Source organism: Leucopleurus acutus (assembly GCF_964270905.1).
Source record: "Leucopleurus acutus genome assembly, chromosome: 1".
Taxonomy (NCBI): domain Eukaryota; kingdom Metazoa; phylum Chordata; class Mammalia; order Artiodactyla; family Delphinidae; genus Leucopleurus; species Leucopleurus acutus.
The window spans coordinates 144,344,212-144,358,729 of NC_139142.1; the positions used below are offsets into that span (position 1 = coordinate 144,344,212).

Below are 14,518 nucleotides of genomic sequence, written 5' to 3' on the forward strand. Positions count from 1 at the left end.
CCCATAGGTTTTGAATCATCATGTTTTCATTGTCATTTGTCTCTAGGTATTTTTTGATTTTGTCTTTGATTTCTTCAGTGATCTCTTGGTCATTTAGTAACGTATTGTTTAGCCTCCATGTGTTTGTGTTTTTTACATTTTTTCCCCTGTAATTCATTTCTGATCTCATAGCATTGTGGTCAGAAAAGGTGCTTGATAGGATTTCAACTTTTTTAAATTTATTGAGGCTTGATTTGTGACCTAAGATGTGATCTCTCCTGGAGAGTGTTCCATGCGCACTTGAGAAGAAAGTGTAATCTGTTGTTTTTGGATGAATGTCCTATAAACATCAATTAAATCTATCTGGTCTGTTGTGTCATTTAAAGCTTCTGTTTCCTTATTTATTTTCATTTTGGATGATTTGTCCATTGGTGTAAGTGAGGTGTTAAAGTCTCCCACTATTATTATGTTACTGTGGATTTCCTCTTTTAGAGCTGTTAACAGTTGCCTCATGTTTGAGGTGCTCCTATGTTGGGTTCATATATATTTATAATTGTTATATCTTCTTCTTGGATTGATCCCTTGATCATTATGTAGTGTTCTTCCTTGTCTCTTGTAACATTCTTTATTTTAAAGTCTATTTTATCTGATATGAGTATTGCTACTCCAGCTTTCTTCTGATTTCCATTTGCATGGAATATCTTCTTCCATCCCCTCACTTTCAGTCTGTATGTGTCCCTAGATCTGAAGTGGGTCTCTTGTAGACAGCATATATATGGTCTTGTTTTTGTGTCCATTCAGCCAGTCTGTGTCTTTTGGTTGGAGCATTTAATCCATTCATGTTTAAGGTAATTATTGATATGTATGTTCCTGTGACCATATTCTTAATTGTTTGGGGTTTATTTTCGTAGGTCCTTTTCTTCTCTTGTGCTTCCCACTTAGAGAAGTTCCTTTAGCATTTGTTGTAGAGCTGGTTTGGTGGTACTGAAATCTCTTAGCTTTTGCTTGTCTGTAAAGCTTTTGATTTCTCCGTTGAATCTGAATGAGATCCTTGCTGGGTAGAGTAATCTTGGTTGTAGTTTCTTCCCTTTCATCACATTAAGTATATCATGCCATTCTCTTCTGGCTTGTAGAGTTTCTGCTGAGAAATCAGCTGTTAACCTTATGGGAGTTTCCTTGTATGTTATTTGTTGTTTTTCCCTTGCTGCTTTCAATAATTTTTCTTTGTCTTTAATTTTTGCCAATTTGATTACTATGTGTCTCAGTGTGTTTCTCCTTGGGTTTGTCCTGTATGGGACTCTCTGCGCTTCCTAGACTTGGGTGGCTATTTTCTTTCCCATGTTAGGGAAGTTTTCGACTATAATCTCTTCAAATATTTTCTCTGGTCCTTTCGCTCTCTCTTCTCCTTCTGGGATCCCTATAATGCAAATGTTGTTGTGTTTAATGTTGTCCCAGAGGTGTCTTAGGCTGTCTTCATTTCTGTTCATTGTTTTTTCTTTATTCTGTTCCACAGCAGTGAATTCCACCATTCTGTCTTCCAGGTCACTTATCCATTCTCTGCCTCAGTTATTCTGCTATTGATTCCTTCTAGTGTATTTTTCATTTCTGTTATTGTATTGTTCATCTCTGTTTCTTTTTTAATTTTTCTAGGTCTTTGTTAAACATTTCTTGCATCTTCTCGATCTTTGCCTCCATTCTTTTTCCGAGGTCCTGGATCATCTTCACTATCGTTATTCTGAATTCTTTTTCTGGAAGGTTGCCTATCTCCACTTCATTTAGTTGTTTTTCTGGGGTTTTATCTTGTTCCTTCATCTGGTAGCCCTCTGTCTTTTCATCTTGTCTGTCTTTCTGTGAATGTGGTTTTTGTTCCACAGGCTGCAGGATTGTTGTTCTTCTTGCTTCTGCTGTCTGCCCTCTGATCGCAAAGATTCTTTAGTACAGGCTTCATTCAATAGTAAATAAGTGTTTAATTAACGCCTGTTCAATGCTAGGCTCTGTTCTGTATTCTGAGGCTATAGCAATAGCAAAACCAGATGAGAAAGGGGGCGGAGTCAAGATGGCAGTATGGGAGGACACAGAGTTCACTTCTCCCCACAACTAGGGCACCTGTTGGATGCTGGTGGGGGACCTCGATGCCCAAGGAAATGGGAGGAACCCCCAGGAAACTGGCTTTGATGTGGGGGGGGAGTGAGAGGGGGAGGAGAAGTGGAGGCCAGACAGGACCAGGGCCCCTGAGGGGTGGCTGGCAGAGGGGAGGGGTTCCCTCGCCTGGGGGACCCTCGGGGGCTCACGGATCAATGGGTAGCATGCCTATCATTTCCCCTTCCCAATCAGGCCCCAGGAAGCCTGCTGGGCTCCCAGACCAGGTCTTCTGCTCTCTAAGGCACCGTCCGGGCTGCCTGGAACCTAGGGGCATAGGAGGGAGGTGAAGGGAGAAGAGGAGAGGTGGATGGGGAGGATCCCTCCAGAATCAGGGGATCAGGGGAAGCGTGCCGGGTGTTTCCCCCACTCACTTGGGCCCTGGGAAGCCTGCTGGTATCTGGGCCTGGTGCTCTGCCCTCTGAGGCCCCCTCCGCCTGTGGGGGTCCTAGGGGCATAGTAGGGAGGGAAGAGAGAGAAAGGGGAGAAGGGGCGGACCGGGAGGGGACCCTCCAGGACTGGGGTATCAAGGGAAGTGCCACGGGCATATTCCTTGCCCACTCAGCTCGAGAAGCCTGTTGGGCTTCTGGGTCTGGTCCCCTGCCTTCTGGGGCCACCTCTGGCTGTGTGGGTCCTAGCGGCATAAGATGGGGTGTGGGGAGAAAAAGAGAGGCCAGTGGGGAGGGACCCTCCAGGATTGGAGAATCGGAGGGGAACGTGTCTAGCATTTCCCCTGCCCACTCGTGCCCAGGGAGCCCACTGGGGTCCTGGACCTGGTCCTCTGCCCTCCAAGGCCTGAGGCCCTCCTGGGCCCCTCCTGCTGTGTTGAACCTAAGCCTCTCTCCCCCCGGTGCCTTTTCCAGCCCTGTGAGTCCGAAGCATAGGCCCTGACCACTGCCTAAACCCTGCCCCTGCCTAAGCCCTGCTCCAAACAGCCAAGGCCTTTTCTCACTTTTTTTTCCTTCCTTTTTTTTGCTGCTGTTCCAGTGTACCTTCTGGTTGTTGTTTCATCTATATTTTTATTTAAAAAATTTTTTTCTAACACATCTGTTAGTTTTCTAATCTTATTGTAGTTTTTACTCTTTGTTATTGTTCTCCTTTTTTTCTTTTTCTTTTTGCTGCCCTGTGCAGCTTGTGGGATCTTGGTTCATGAGCTGGGGGTCGAGCCTGAGCTCCTGCAGTGGGAGCCCTGAGTCCAAACCACTGGAGTAACAGAGAACCAGAGAACCTCAGGTCCCAAGGAATATTCGTTGGAGTGAGGTTTTCGGAGTTCTCATCTTGGCACCAAGACCCAGATCTACACAACAGCCTACAAACTCCAGTGCTGGAAGCCTCAGGCCAAACAACCAGTAAGACAGGAAGACAATCCCACACATCAAAAAAAAAAAAAAAAAGGAGATGACAAAAAAATATGTTACAGATGAAGGAGCAAGGTGAAAACCTACAAGACAAAATAAATGAAGAGGAAATTGGCAACTTACCTGAAAAAGAATTCAGAGTAATGATAGTAAAGATAATCCAGAATCTCAGAAATAGAATGGAGGCATGGATCGAGAAAATATAAGAAATGTTTAACAAAGATGTAGAAAAAATAAAGAACAAACAGAGATGGACAACACAATAACTGAAATGAAAAATTCACTAGAAGGAATCAATAATAGAATAACTGGGGCAGAAGAATGAATAAGTGAGCTGGAAGACAGAATGGTGGAAATAATTGCCGAGGAGCAGAATAAAGAAAAAAGAATGAAGCGAATTGAAGAAAATCTCAGAGACCTCTGGGACAACACTAAACGCACCAACATTCAAATTATAGGGTTCCCAGAAAAGGAAAAGAAAAAGAAATGCTCTGAGAAAATATTTGAAGAGATTATTGTGGAAAAGTTACTTAAAATGGGAAAGGAAATAATCACCCAAGTCCAGATAACACAGAGTCCCATACAGGATAAACCCTAGGAGAAACCCACCGAGACGCATATTAATCAAACTAACAAAAATTAAGTTCAAAGGAAAAATATTAAAAGCAGCAAGGGAAAATCAAAATATAACATACAAAGGAATCCCCATAAGGTTAACAGCTGATTTTTCAGGAGAAACTCTGCAGGCCAGGAGGGAGTGGCAGATCTACTTAAAATGATGAAAGAGAAAAATCTACAACCAAGATTACCTAGCAAGGATCTCATTCAGATTTGATGGAGAAATCAAAAACTTTATAGACAAGCAAAAGCTAAGAGAAATCAGCACCACCAAACCAGCTTTATAACAAATGCTAAAAGAACTTCTCTAGGCGGGAAACACAAGAGAAGAAAAAAGACCCACAAAAACAAACCTAAAACAATTAAGAAAATGGTAATAGGAACATATGTATAGACAATAACCTTGAATGTAAATAGATTAAATGCTCCAACCAAAAGACACAGACTGGCTGAATGGATACAAAAACAAGACCCATATATATGCTGTGTACAGGAGACCCACTTCAGACCTAGGGACACATCCAGACTGAGGTGAAGGGATGGAAAAAGATATTCCATTCAAATGGAAATCAAAGAAAGCTGGAGTAGCAATACTCATATCAGATAAAATAGACCTTAAAATAAAGGCTGTTAGAAGAGATAAGGAAGGACACTACATAATAATCAAGGGATCAATCCAAGAAAAAGATATAACAATTATAAATATGCACCCAACATAGGAGCATCTCAATACATAAGAAATGCTAACAGCCATAGAAGGGGAATTCGACAGTAGCAATAATGGTAGGGGACTTTAACACCTCACTTACACCAATGGACAGATCATCCAAAATGAAAATAAATAAGGAAACACAAGCTTTAAATGACACAGTAGACCACATAGATTTAATTGATATTTATAGGACATTCTACTTGAAAGTGGCAGAATACATGTTCTTCTCAAGTGCACACAGAAGATTCTACAGGATAGATCACAGCTTGGGTCACAAATCAAGCCTCAGAAAATTTAAGAAAATTGAAATTGTATCGAGCATCTCTTCTGACTACGATATGAGATTAGAAATCAATTACAGGAAAAAAAGTGTAAAATACACAAATACATGGAGGCTAAACAGTGCACTACTAAATAACCAAGAGATCACTGAAGAAATCAAAGAGGAAATCAAAAAATACCTAGAAACAAATGACAATGAGAACACGACGACCCAAAACCTATGGGATGCAGCAAAAGCTGTTCTAAGAGGGAAGTATGTAGCAATACAATCCTACCTCAAGAAACAAGAAAAATCTCAAATAAACAACCTAATATTACACCTTAAACAATTAGAGAAAGAAGAACAAAAAAAAAACCCCAAAGTTAGTAGGAGGAAAGAAATCATAAAGATCAGAGCAGAAATAAGTAGAAAAAAAGAAAACAGTAGCAAAGATCAGTAAACTAAAAGTTGGTTGTTTGAGAAGATAAACAAAATTGATAAAACTTTAGCAAGACTGATCAAGAAAAAAAGGGAGAGAACTCAAATCAATAAAATTAGAAATGAAAAAGGAGAAATCACAACTGACACTGCAGAAATGTAAAGGGTTAGAAGAGACTACCACAAACAACTATATGCCAATAAAATGGACAACCACAAAGAAATGGACAAATTCTTGGAAAGGTACAGTTTTCCAAGACTGAACCAGGAAGAATTAGAAGATATAGACAGACGTATTAGAAGTAATGAAATAGAAACTGTAATTGAAAATCTTCCAATAAACAAAAGCCCAGGACCAGATGGCTTCACAGGCAAATTCTATCTAACATTTAGAGAATAGCTAACACCAAGCCTCAAATTTTTCCAAAAAACAGCAGAGGGAGGAACACTCCCAAAATTCGTTCTATGAGGCCACCATCACCCTGATACCAACACCAGGCAAAGATATCACAAAAAAATAAAATTACAGACCAATATCACTGATGATCATAGATGCAGAAATCCTCAACAAAATACTAGCAAACAGAATCCAATAGCATGTCAAAAGGATCATACACCATGATCAAGTGGGATTTATCCCAGGGATGCAAGGATTCTTCAGTATACACAAATCAATCAATGTGATACACCATATTAACAAATTAAGGAATAAAAACCATATGATCATCTCAATAGATGCAGAAAAAGCTTTTGACAAAATTCAACACTCATTTATCATAAAAACACTCCAGAAATTGGGCATAGAGAGAACCTACCTCAACATAATAAAGGCCATGACAAAATCACAGCAAACATTATTCTCAATGGTGAAAAACTGAAAGCGTTTCCACTAAGATCAGGAACAAGACATGATGTCCACTCGCCACTCTTATTCAACATAGTTTGGAAGTCCTAGCCGCAGCAATCAGAGCAGAAAAAGAAATAAAAGGAATACAAATTGGAAAAGAAGAAGTAAAGCTGTCACTGTTTGCAGATGACATGATACTATACATAGAAAATTCTAAAGTTGCCACCAGAAAACTACTAGAGCTGATCAATGAATTTGGTAAGGTTGAAGGATACAAAATTAATGCACAGGAATCTCTTGCATTCCTATACACTAATAACAAAAAATCAGAAAGATAAATTAAGGAAACAATTCCATTTACCATCGCAACAAAAAGAGTAAAATACCTAGGAATAAACCTACCTAAGGAGGCAAAAGACTTGTACTCAGAGAACTATAAAACACTGATGAAAGAAATCAAAGTTGACATAAAAAGGTGGAGAAATATACCACTTTCTTGGATTGGAAGAATCAATATTGTGAAAATGACTATACTACCCAAAGCAATCTACATATTCAGTGCAATCCCTATCAAACTACCAATGACATTCTTCACAGAATTAGCAAAAAATTTTTTACAATTTGTATGGAAACACAAAAGACCCCGAATAGCCAAAGCAATCTTGAGAAAGGAAAATGGAGCTGGTGGAATCAGGCTCCCTGTCTTCAAATTATACTACAGAGCTACAGTAATCAAGACATTATGGTACTGGCTCAAAAACAGAAATATAGATCAATGGTACAGGATAGAAAGCCCAGAGATAAACCCACGCACATATGGTCACCTAATTTATGACAAAGGAGTCAAGAACATACAATGGAGAAAAGACAGCCTCTTCCATAACTGGTGCTGGGAAAACTGGACAGCTACATGTAAAAGAATGAAATTAGAACACTTCTTAGCACCATACACAAAAATAAGCTCAAAATGGATTAAAGACCTAAATGTAAAATTGGACACTATAAAACTCTTAGAGGAAAACATAGGAAGAACACTCTTTGACATAAATCATAGCAAGATCTTTTTTGATCCACCTCCTAGAGTAATGGAAATAAAAACAAAAATAAACAAATGGGACCTAATGAAACTTCAAAGCTTTTGCACAGCAAAGGAAACCATAAACAAGACGAAAAGGCAACCCTCAGAATGGGAGAAAGTATTTGCAAACGAATCAATGGACAAAGGACTAATCTCCAAAATATATAGACAGCTCATGCAGCTCAATATTAAAGAAACAAACAACCGAATCCAAAAATGGGCAGAAGACCTAAACAGACATTTCTCCAAAGAAGACATACAGATGGCCAAGAGGCACATGAAAAGATGATCAGTATCACTAATTATTAGAGAAATGCAAATCAAAACTACAGTGAGGTATCATATCACACTGTTCAGAATGGCCATTATCAAAAAATCTACAAACAATAAATGCTGGAGAGGGTGTGGAGGAAAGGGAACCCTTTTGCACTGTTGGTGGGAATGTAAATTGATACAGCCACGATGAAGAACAGTGTGGAGGTTCCTTAAAAAACTAAAAATAGAACTACCATACAACCCAGCAATCCCACTGTGGGGCATATACCCTGAGAAAACCATGATTCAGTAGGATGCATGTACCCCAATATTCATTGCAGCACTATTTACATTAGCCAGGACATGGAAACAACCTAAATGTCCATCAACAGATGAATGGATAAAGAAGATTTGGTACATATATACAGTGGAATATTACTCAGCCAGCCATATAAAGGAACGAAATTGGGTCATTTTTGGAGATGTGGATGGACCTAGAGTCTGTCATACAGAGTGAAATAAGCCAGAAAGGGAAAAACAAATACTGTATATTAATGCATATTTGTGGAATCTAGAAAAATGGTACAGATGAACCTATTTGCAGCACAGGAGTAGAGATGTAGACGTAGAGAATGGACATGTGGACACAGGGAGGGGAAGGGGAGAGTAGGGCAAATTGGGAGATTAGGTTTGACATAAGTACACTACCACATGTAAAAGAGAGCTAGTGCGAACCTGCTGTATAACACAGGGAGCTCAGCTTGGTGCTCTGTGATGACCTAGATGCGTGGGATGGGGGTGGGGTGGGAGGGAGGTCTAATAGAAAAAAAAAAAAAGAACATAATGGAGTTTACATTCTTGTGGGGAAAGAGAGACAGTCCACCAAGTAAGTAAATAATATAAAGTAATGAGTGCTCTAGAGAAGAAGTGGGATAGGGAGTGCCAGTGGTGGGAGTCAGGATAAACAGGTTGCACTTTTTAAAAGAGCGTGTCAGAAGGCCTCACTGAGAAAGTGACATGTGGGCAAAGATGGAGTTAATCTTGAGTGTTCCAGATGGGGACTTTAAATTGTAAAGCCCTGAGGCAGTAGTGTGTCTGGCATGTTGGGGAACTTAAGGAGGCCAGTGTGGTTGAAGTGGAATGAACACCAGAGAAGAGGAGTAGGAGGTATGGTCAGAGACTTACGGGGAGTTAGAAGGTTTAGGGTGTGGTAGGCCACTGTGAGGACTTTGACTTTTACTCTGAGTGAGATGTAGAGGCATTGGAGAAGTTGTGAACAGAGGTAGTATATTTTTAAAAGTATAACATTTTTACTGGGATATAATCCATGTACCCTACAACTCACCCATTTAAAAAGTGGTTCTTAGTATATTCACAGAGTTGTACAACTGTCACCATATTTAATTTTAGAACATTTTCATCATCCCAAAAAGAAACCCTGTACTCATTAGCAGTAACTCATCATCCTCCAACTCTCTAGCCCTAGGCAAGCAGTAATCTGTTTTTCTGACTCTCTTCATTTGCCCATTTTGGACATTACATATAAGTGGAATTATGTAATATGTGGTCTTTTATGACTGGCTTCTTTCACTTAGCATCTTGTTTTCAAGATTCCTTTATGTTGTAGCATGTACAAGTACTTTCTTCTATTTTGTGGCCGAATAAGATTTCATAGTATGGATATAGTACATTTTATTTATCCAACAGTTTTTGGACATTTGGGTTGTTTCCACTTTTTGGCTATTAGGAATAATGTTGCTGTGAATACTTGTATGTAAGTTATTGTGTGAACATATGTTTTCGTTTGAAGTGCTGCATTTTAAAAGGAGCAGATTCACTTGACGAAGATAAATGACCTAGACTGTCATCCCAGAAGGTTGGGTTCCAACTGTTGCTTGCTTTTCTTTGTTCAGTAGCTTTTGTTACGGCGTTAAGCCATTTTTTCTCACAATTTCTCTGTCCTCTTGTTTTTTATCTAGTTTCCTAGCTTTGGATTTCTTTGAATAAAGGGTTGACCAATATTAACTCGGTTCCCTGAAAAGTAGGATCTGTTGTACGTAGAGAATTAGATGTTCTGTAATTGAGATATTATGATAAAATCTCAGTTTTTGGAAGTTCCTATGGAGAGGTTACACAGTGTTTTGTATACTGAGTTGGGATTCATTAGTGGGTCATAAATCAATTCAGTGAAAGCAGTATTTAAAAAATGAAATAGAATAGAATAGGAAATAATCAGAGTGCATCTCTCACAATAGGGATAAATATTACTTCATGAAACTTTGTTTCAGTTAATCATGTATGTATGAACTGAGTCATGATATAAAGTGTGTGTGTGTGTTTAGTAAAAAAAAGCTGGAAGCCTTTGGATTGGAATGTCATAGGCTATTTATGTAATTAATACTCTTTCTCTTCCATTTAATTTCTTTTGGAGATATTGAGGTATTATTCAGCATAGAGTGTTTAAAACATGCTATAGTATATCTAAACGGAATATAAAGGGGTGATGTTTTTGTTGTTTAATGTAATGAGAAACCTGCGGGGATGAGATTTTTATCTTTTATGAATAAATATGATTTTATGACAATGTTATGACTAAGAGTATGTACTATATATTTTTTTATTATAGGAGTCACACCCCATGGGTTTGTGTGGTAAATGAACTTCTTGGCATAGAAGGGAATTAAAAAATGATGGTAAGTGATCAAGCTACCTTAAGCATTAACCTTAGTTTTTTTAGCCTCCTTCTACCTCCCTTCCTTCCTTCTATTTTTAATTCATTCTCTTTTTTGATGTAATATTTGTTACCTTCAAGACACTCTATGGAACACATTTGTTATAAAGCACAACAATAAAGTAACTGACTGTGAATGTACTGTTCAACTTGAGAGCCATAGACTCTCACTCCTAACATTTGTACAACCTAGGGCAAGAATAGAAATGGAAGTCAGCTTTTTTTTTTTAACAATATGTCTTAATCTTAAAAAGTTATAAATCAGTTTATGTCAGCAGCCTGACTTACTTTCCTACCCAGGGCCCAGCCAGCTCTTAAAGGAGCAATATACTCCCTGGGGTTGGCAGAGTGGAAGTTGGGCCAGGGTGGTCTCCGAATCTTAGATGGGGACTGATGTGGTGAAAGTCCCCAGAGAGTCTGGGCAGATGGGTTCTCCTTCCCCATATTCTACTTTTCTAACTCAAGATTTAAGGCAGTTCTAAGTATCTTCTTAAACTATCCCACTCAAACCCAGGAGGAGGAGGGAAAGCAGTTTCTGGGGGAATCCAGGCTGCCTAGACACCTCCCTGGGAGATTGGGGGTGGCCATTCTTAAGTAAAATTAGATGTTTTTACCTTGGTTTCTCAGCACAGAGGCTGTGCTTTGCCTCCTTCCTTCTCTTCATTGTCTTCTCTTAGGATGGGGAGGTCTCAGTTCAGTTTGTGAATCTCTCTCTCTTAATTCCTGTACCCTCAATTAGTTACTTATTATCTTTGGGTTTTGATATTTTTGATGTTTTGGTATTTTGATAGGTGTAATCTCCTGAAGTGTAGGGCTCAGGGCAGGAGCCTCCTCTTTTGGGTATAAAGGCAGGACTGTTTCTACCTATATTCTCCTTTCCTATCTCATCCTGCCCCATTCCACACTCCAGTTTCTTTTATATCTTAAAGACATAAAAAAAAGCTGAGTTTTAAATGTTTTAAATCTGTCATTTGGGATTGTTTTCTTGCTGCCTTTAATATTCTGAGAAATTCTTATAGTGAGGGCCTTTTAAGTCCTAATAAGCTCTGTTTTTGTTTGTCTAAGGTATCTTTTTTTCCTGCCCTAATTTTGAAAGATGGTTTGCTGAGTATAGAAGTCTAGATTGACTAATTTTTCTCTCAGTATGCTGAAAAAATTATTCCACTGTTTTCAACCTCTGTTTGATTTTTGATATTTCTTTTTCTTTTTGGTTTTACTTTGTTTTAATATTATATGCAATGTTTACATGGTTCACAATTCCTATTAAACAGTATTCATTTAGAGAAGTATGACTTTTCTTCATCCTCTTCTTCCCTTTGTGGGCAGTCTTTTCTTTTCCATGTTTTAAATTGTGGTAAAGTGCAGAAAATTTACCATCTCACCCATTTTAAAAAATTTATTTATTTATTTTGGCTGCATTGGGTCTTCGTTGCTGCTCGTGGGCTTTCTCTAGTTGCGGCGAGCGGGGGCTACTCTGCGTTGTGGTGCGCAGGCTTCTCTTGTTGTGGAGCACGGGCTCTAGGCATGTGGGCTTCAGTAGTTGTGGCATGTGGGCTTCAGCAGTTGTGGCTTGCAGGCTCTAGAGTACAGGCTCAGTAGTTGTGGTGCATGGGCTTAGTTGCTCTGCGGCATGTAGGATCTTCCTGGCCCAGGGCTCGAACCCGTGTCCCCTGCATTGGCAGGCAGATCCTTAACCACTGTGCCACCAGGGAAGCCCCTCGACCATTTTTAAGTGTTCAGTTCAGTGGTATTAAGTACATTCATATAGTTGTGCAACCATCACCACTGTCCATCTTCAGAACTCTTTTCATCTTGCAAAACTGAAACTATACCTATTAAACAATAACTCCCTATTTCTTTCCTCCCCCAGCCCCTGGCAGCCACCATTTTACTTTCTCTCTCTATGATTATGACTACTCTAGGTACCTCATATAAGTGGAATCATACAGTATTTGTCTTTTTGTGACTAGTTTATTTCACTTAGCATACTATCCTAAGGTAGTAGCATATGTCAGAATTTACTTTTTAAGACTGAATAATATTCCATTGTATGTATATACTACATTCTGCTTATCCATTCATTTGTCTACGGACAGGGTTGCTCCCACATTTTAACTATTTTGAAAATGCTGCTGTGAACATGGATGTATAAATATTTCTTTGAGACCCTAGTTTTAATTCTTTTTGCTATATACCCAAAGTAGAATTCCTGGATCATATCAGATTTTTTGAGGAACCTCCATACTGTTTTCCACAGCAGCTATACCATTTTACATTCCAACCAGTAGTGAGCAAAGGTTCCAGTTTGTTCACATCCTTGTTATTATTTTTTTTTTTTTGGTAGTAGCTATCCTAATGGGTCTTGTGGGTAATCATTTTGACTAGTTTTTGGTTTATCCTTTATTGCTTATATTTTCAAAAAGAAGAAAAATATATAAGTATGTATATAATTTATATATATTTATCATTCTCTTTCTCAAATCCAAAAATACCGTATTCTAATACTTTTTTCCCCCACTTAGCAATATATCCTAGATCATTAGAGATCTTCATTCCTTATTACAGCTGCATAGTATTTCCTTTTGATCTCTGTTGTTTTTAAACTGCTTAATGGGAAAGGTATAGTAAAGCACTGCTTATTGTGACTCTGAAGAATGTGGCCAAAACCCTGAAAGTAAATGAAATATGCCTGTGATCATCCATAACAGATAATTCACATACAGAAAATATATTCACTGTACTTGTAGAATTCTTGAGTTTCTTATTCAGAAACATAGTAGTACATTTCCCAGAATTCTAACAGATAAGAATTGACAGCTGATAGCTTGATAGGGAAGAAGACAAAATAATTAAGAATTAAGTTTTTGTTTTCTGCAAAATCATTAGGAAGTAAAGAGCCCAAAAAGTCTAAAAACACTTTGGCCTGGGCCCGTTTATTTTAAGACAGTCATCCACTGCCCTTCTATAGCTCCTGAAGGCTATATATTACAATATCATACAAAAGTTGGTGTTTGTAGTGATAGCCTGAAAGTTTCAAGAAAAGAGGAAGTTGCTTCAGTAGTCTCTGTTTCAGAAGTCAGGGAACTGTGATTCAGAGATTTTCATCCAAAATGGTAAAATCAAAAAGAATTTGTGCTTAGCAGGGCAGAACTTTACTTGTGGATTTATGTTGAGCACCTTATTTCCCAATGATGTTGTTCATTTATTCATGATATATTTATTTTGTCAATTATTTATTGATGATTTCTTTTTTTTTAAACATCTTTATTGGAGTATAATTGCTTTACAGTGGTGTGTTAGTTTCTGCTTTATAACAAAGTGAATCAGTTATACATACACATGTCCCCATATTTCTTCCCTCTTGTGTCTCCCTCCCTCCCACCCTCCCTATCCCACTCCTCTAGGTGGTCACAAAGCACCGAGCTGATCTCCCTGTGCTATGTGGCTGCTTCCCACTAGCTATCTATGACGATTTCTTTATCATTCCAATTATTCATCATTCATGATGTATTTATGTGCTGGGCACTGTGCTAGCACACACTAGCTAGAGTGATGAACAGAATCCAGTCCTCCAGAAGCTTACAGTCTAATGGGGAGCATAGATGGTAAACACATAATTATATAATTTAAAATTTAATTGTGAGATGTGCTACAAAGGTGTACAAGTTGATTCGAGTATATAAAAGGGGTCCTGGCCAAGTCTGGGAGTTGAAGATACCTCATTCTAAGAAAGTACCATTAAGTCGGGGCTTGAAAGATCATTAGGCCTTGGCTGGGCTAAGAGGAACACTGTCTTAGTTAGGATGTTTTCAGTAGCAAGTAGACATAAGACTTGATCTATTAGCTCAACAGTTTCACCAAGGATTTGATTGCTTTTCTTCCCTTGGTTCTGCCTTCTGTTTTGTTGCCATAATCTTAAGGTTTGCTCCCTTTAAGGTCTCCAGTTGGTTAGTGATAGTTTTCAGAACTTTGTATTCCCTCATGTATGGCCAGTAGGAACATGAGTCTTTTCTCCAATATTTCAGGAGAAGATCTGAAGTCCACTGTGTATTGATCACCTTACGTTACATGCTTACACCAGAATCACTTGTTATGCCTGGA

General features: G+C 38.6%; 1 protein-coding gene across 1 annotated transcript in view; it reads left to right on the forward strand.

Moving 5' to 3' along the window:
• SCAPER (S-phase cyclin A associated protein in the ER) overlaps positions 1-14,518 on the forward strand; it is a gene marked incomplete at its 3' end in the record, with an annotated part of 494,945 nt that overhangs the window by 24,122 nt on the left and 456,305 nt on the right. The window contains exon 2 of the mRNA XM_082835986.1: positions 10,313-10,379. Coding sequence (XP_082692112.1) covers positions 10,374-10,379 — 6 coding nt within the window. The 5' untranslated portion in view covers positions 10,313-10,373. The remainder of the gene's footprint in view (positions 1-10,312; positions 10,380-14,518) is intronic.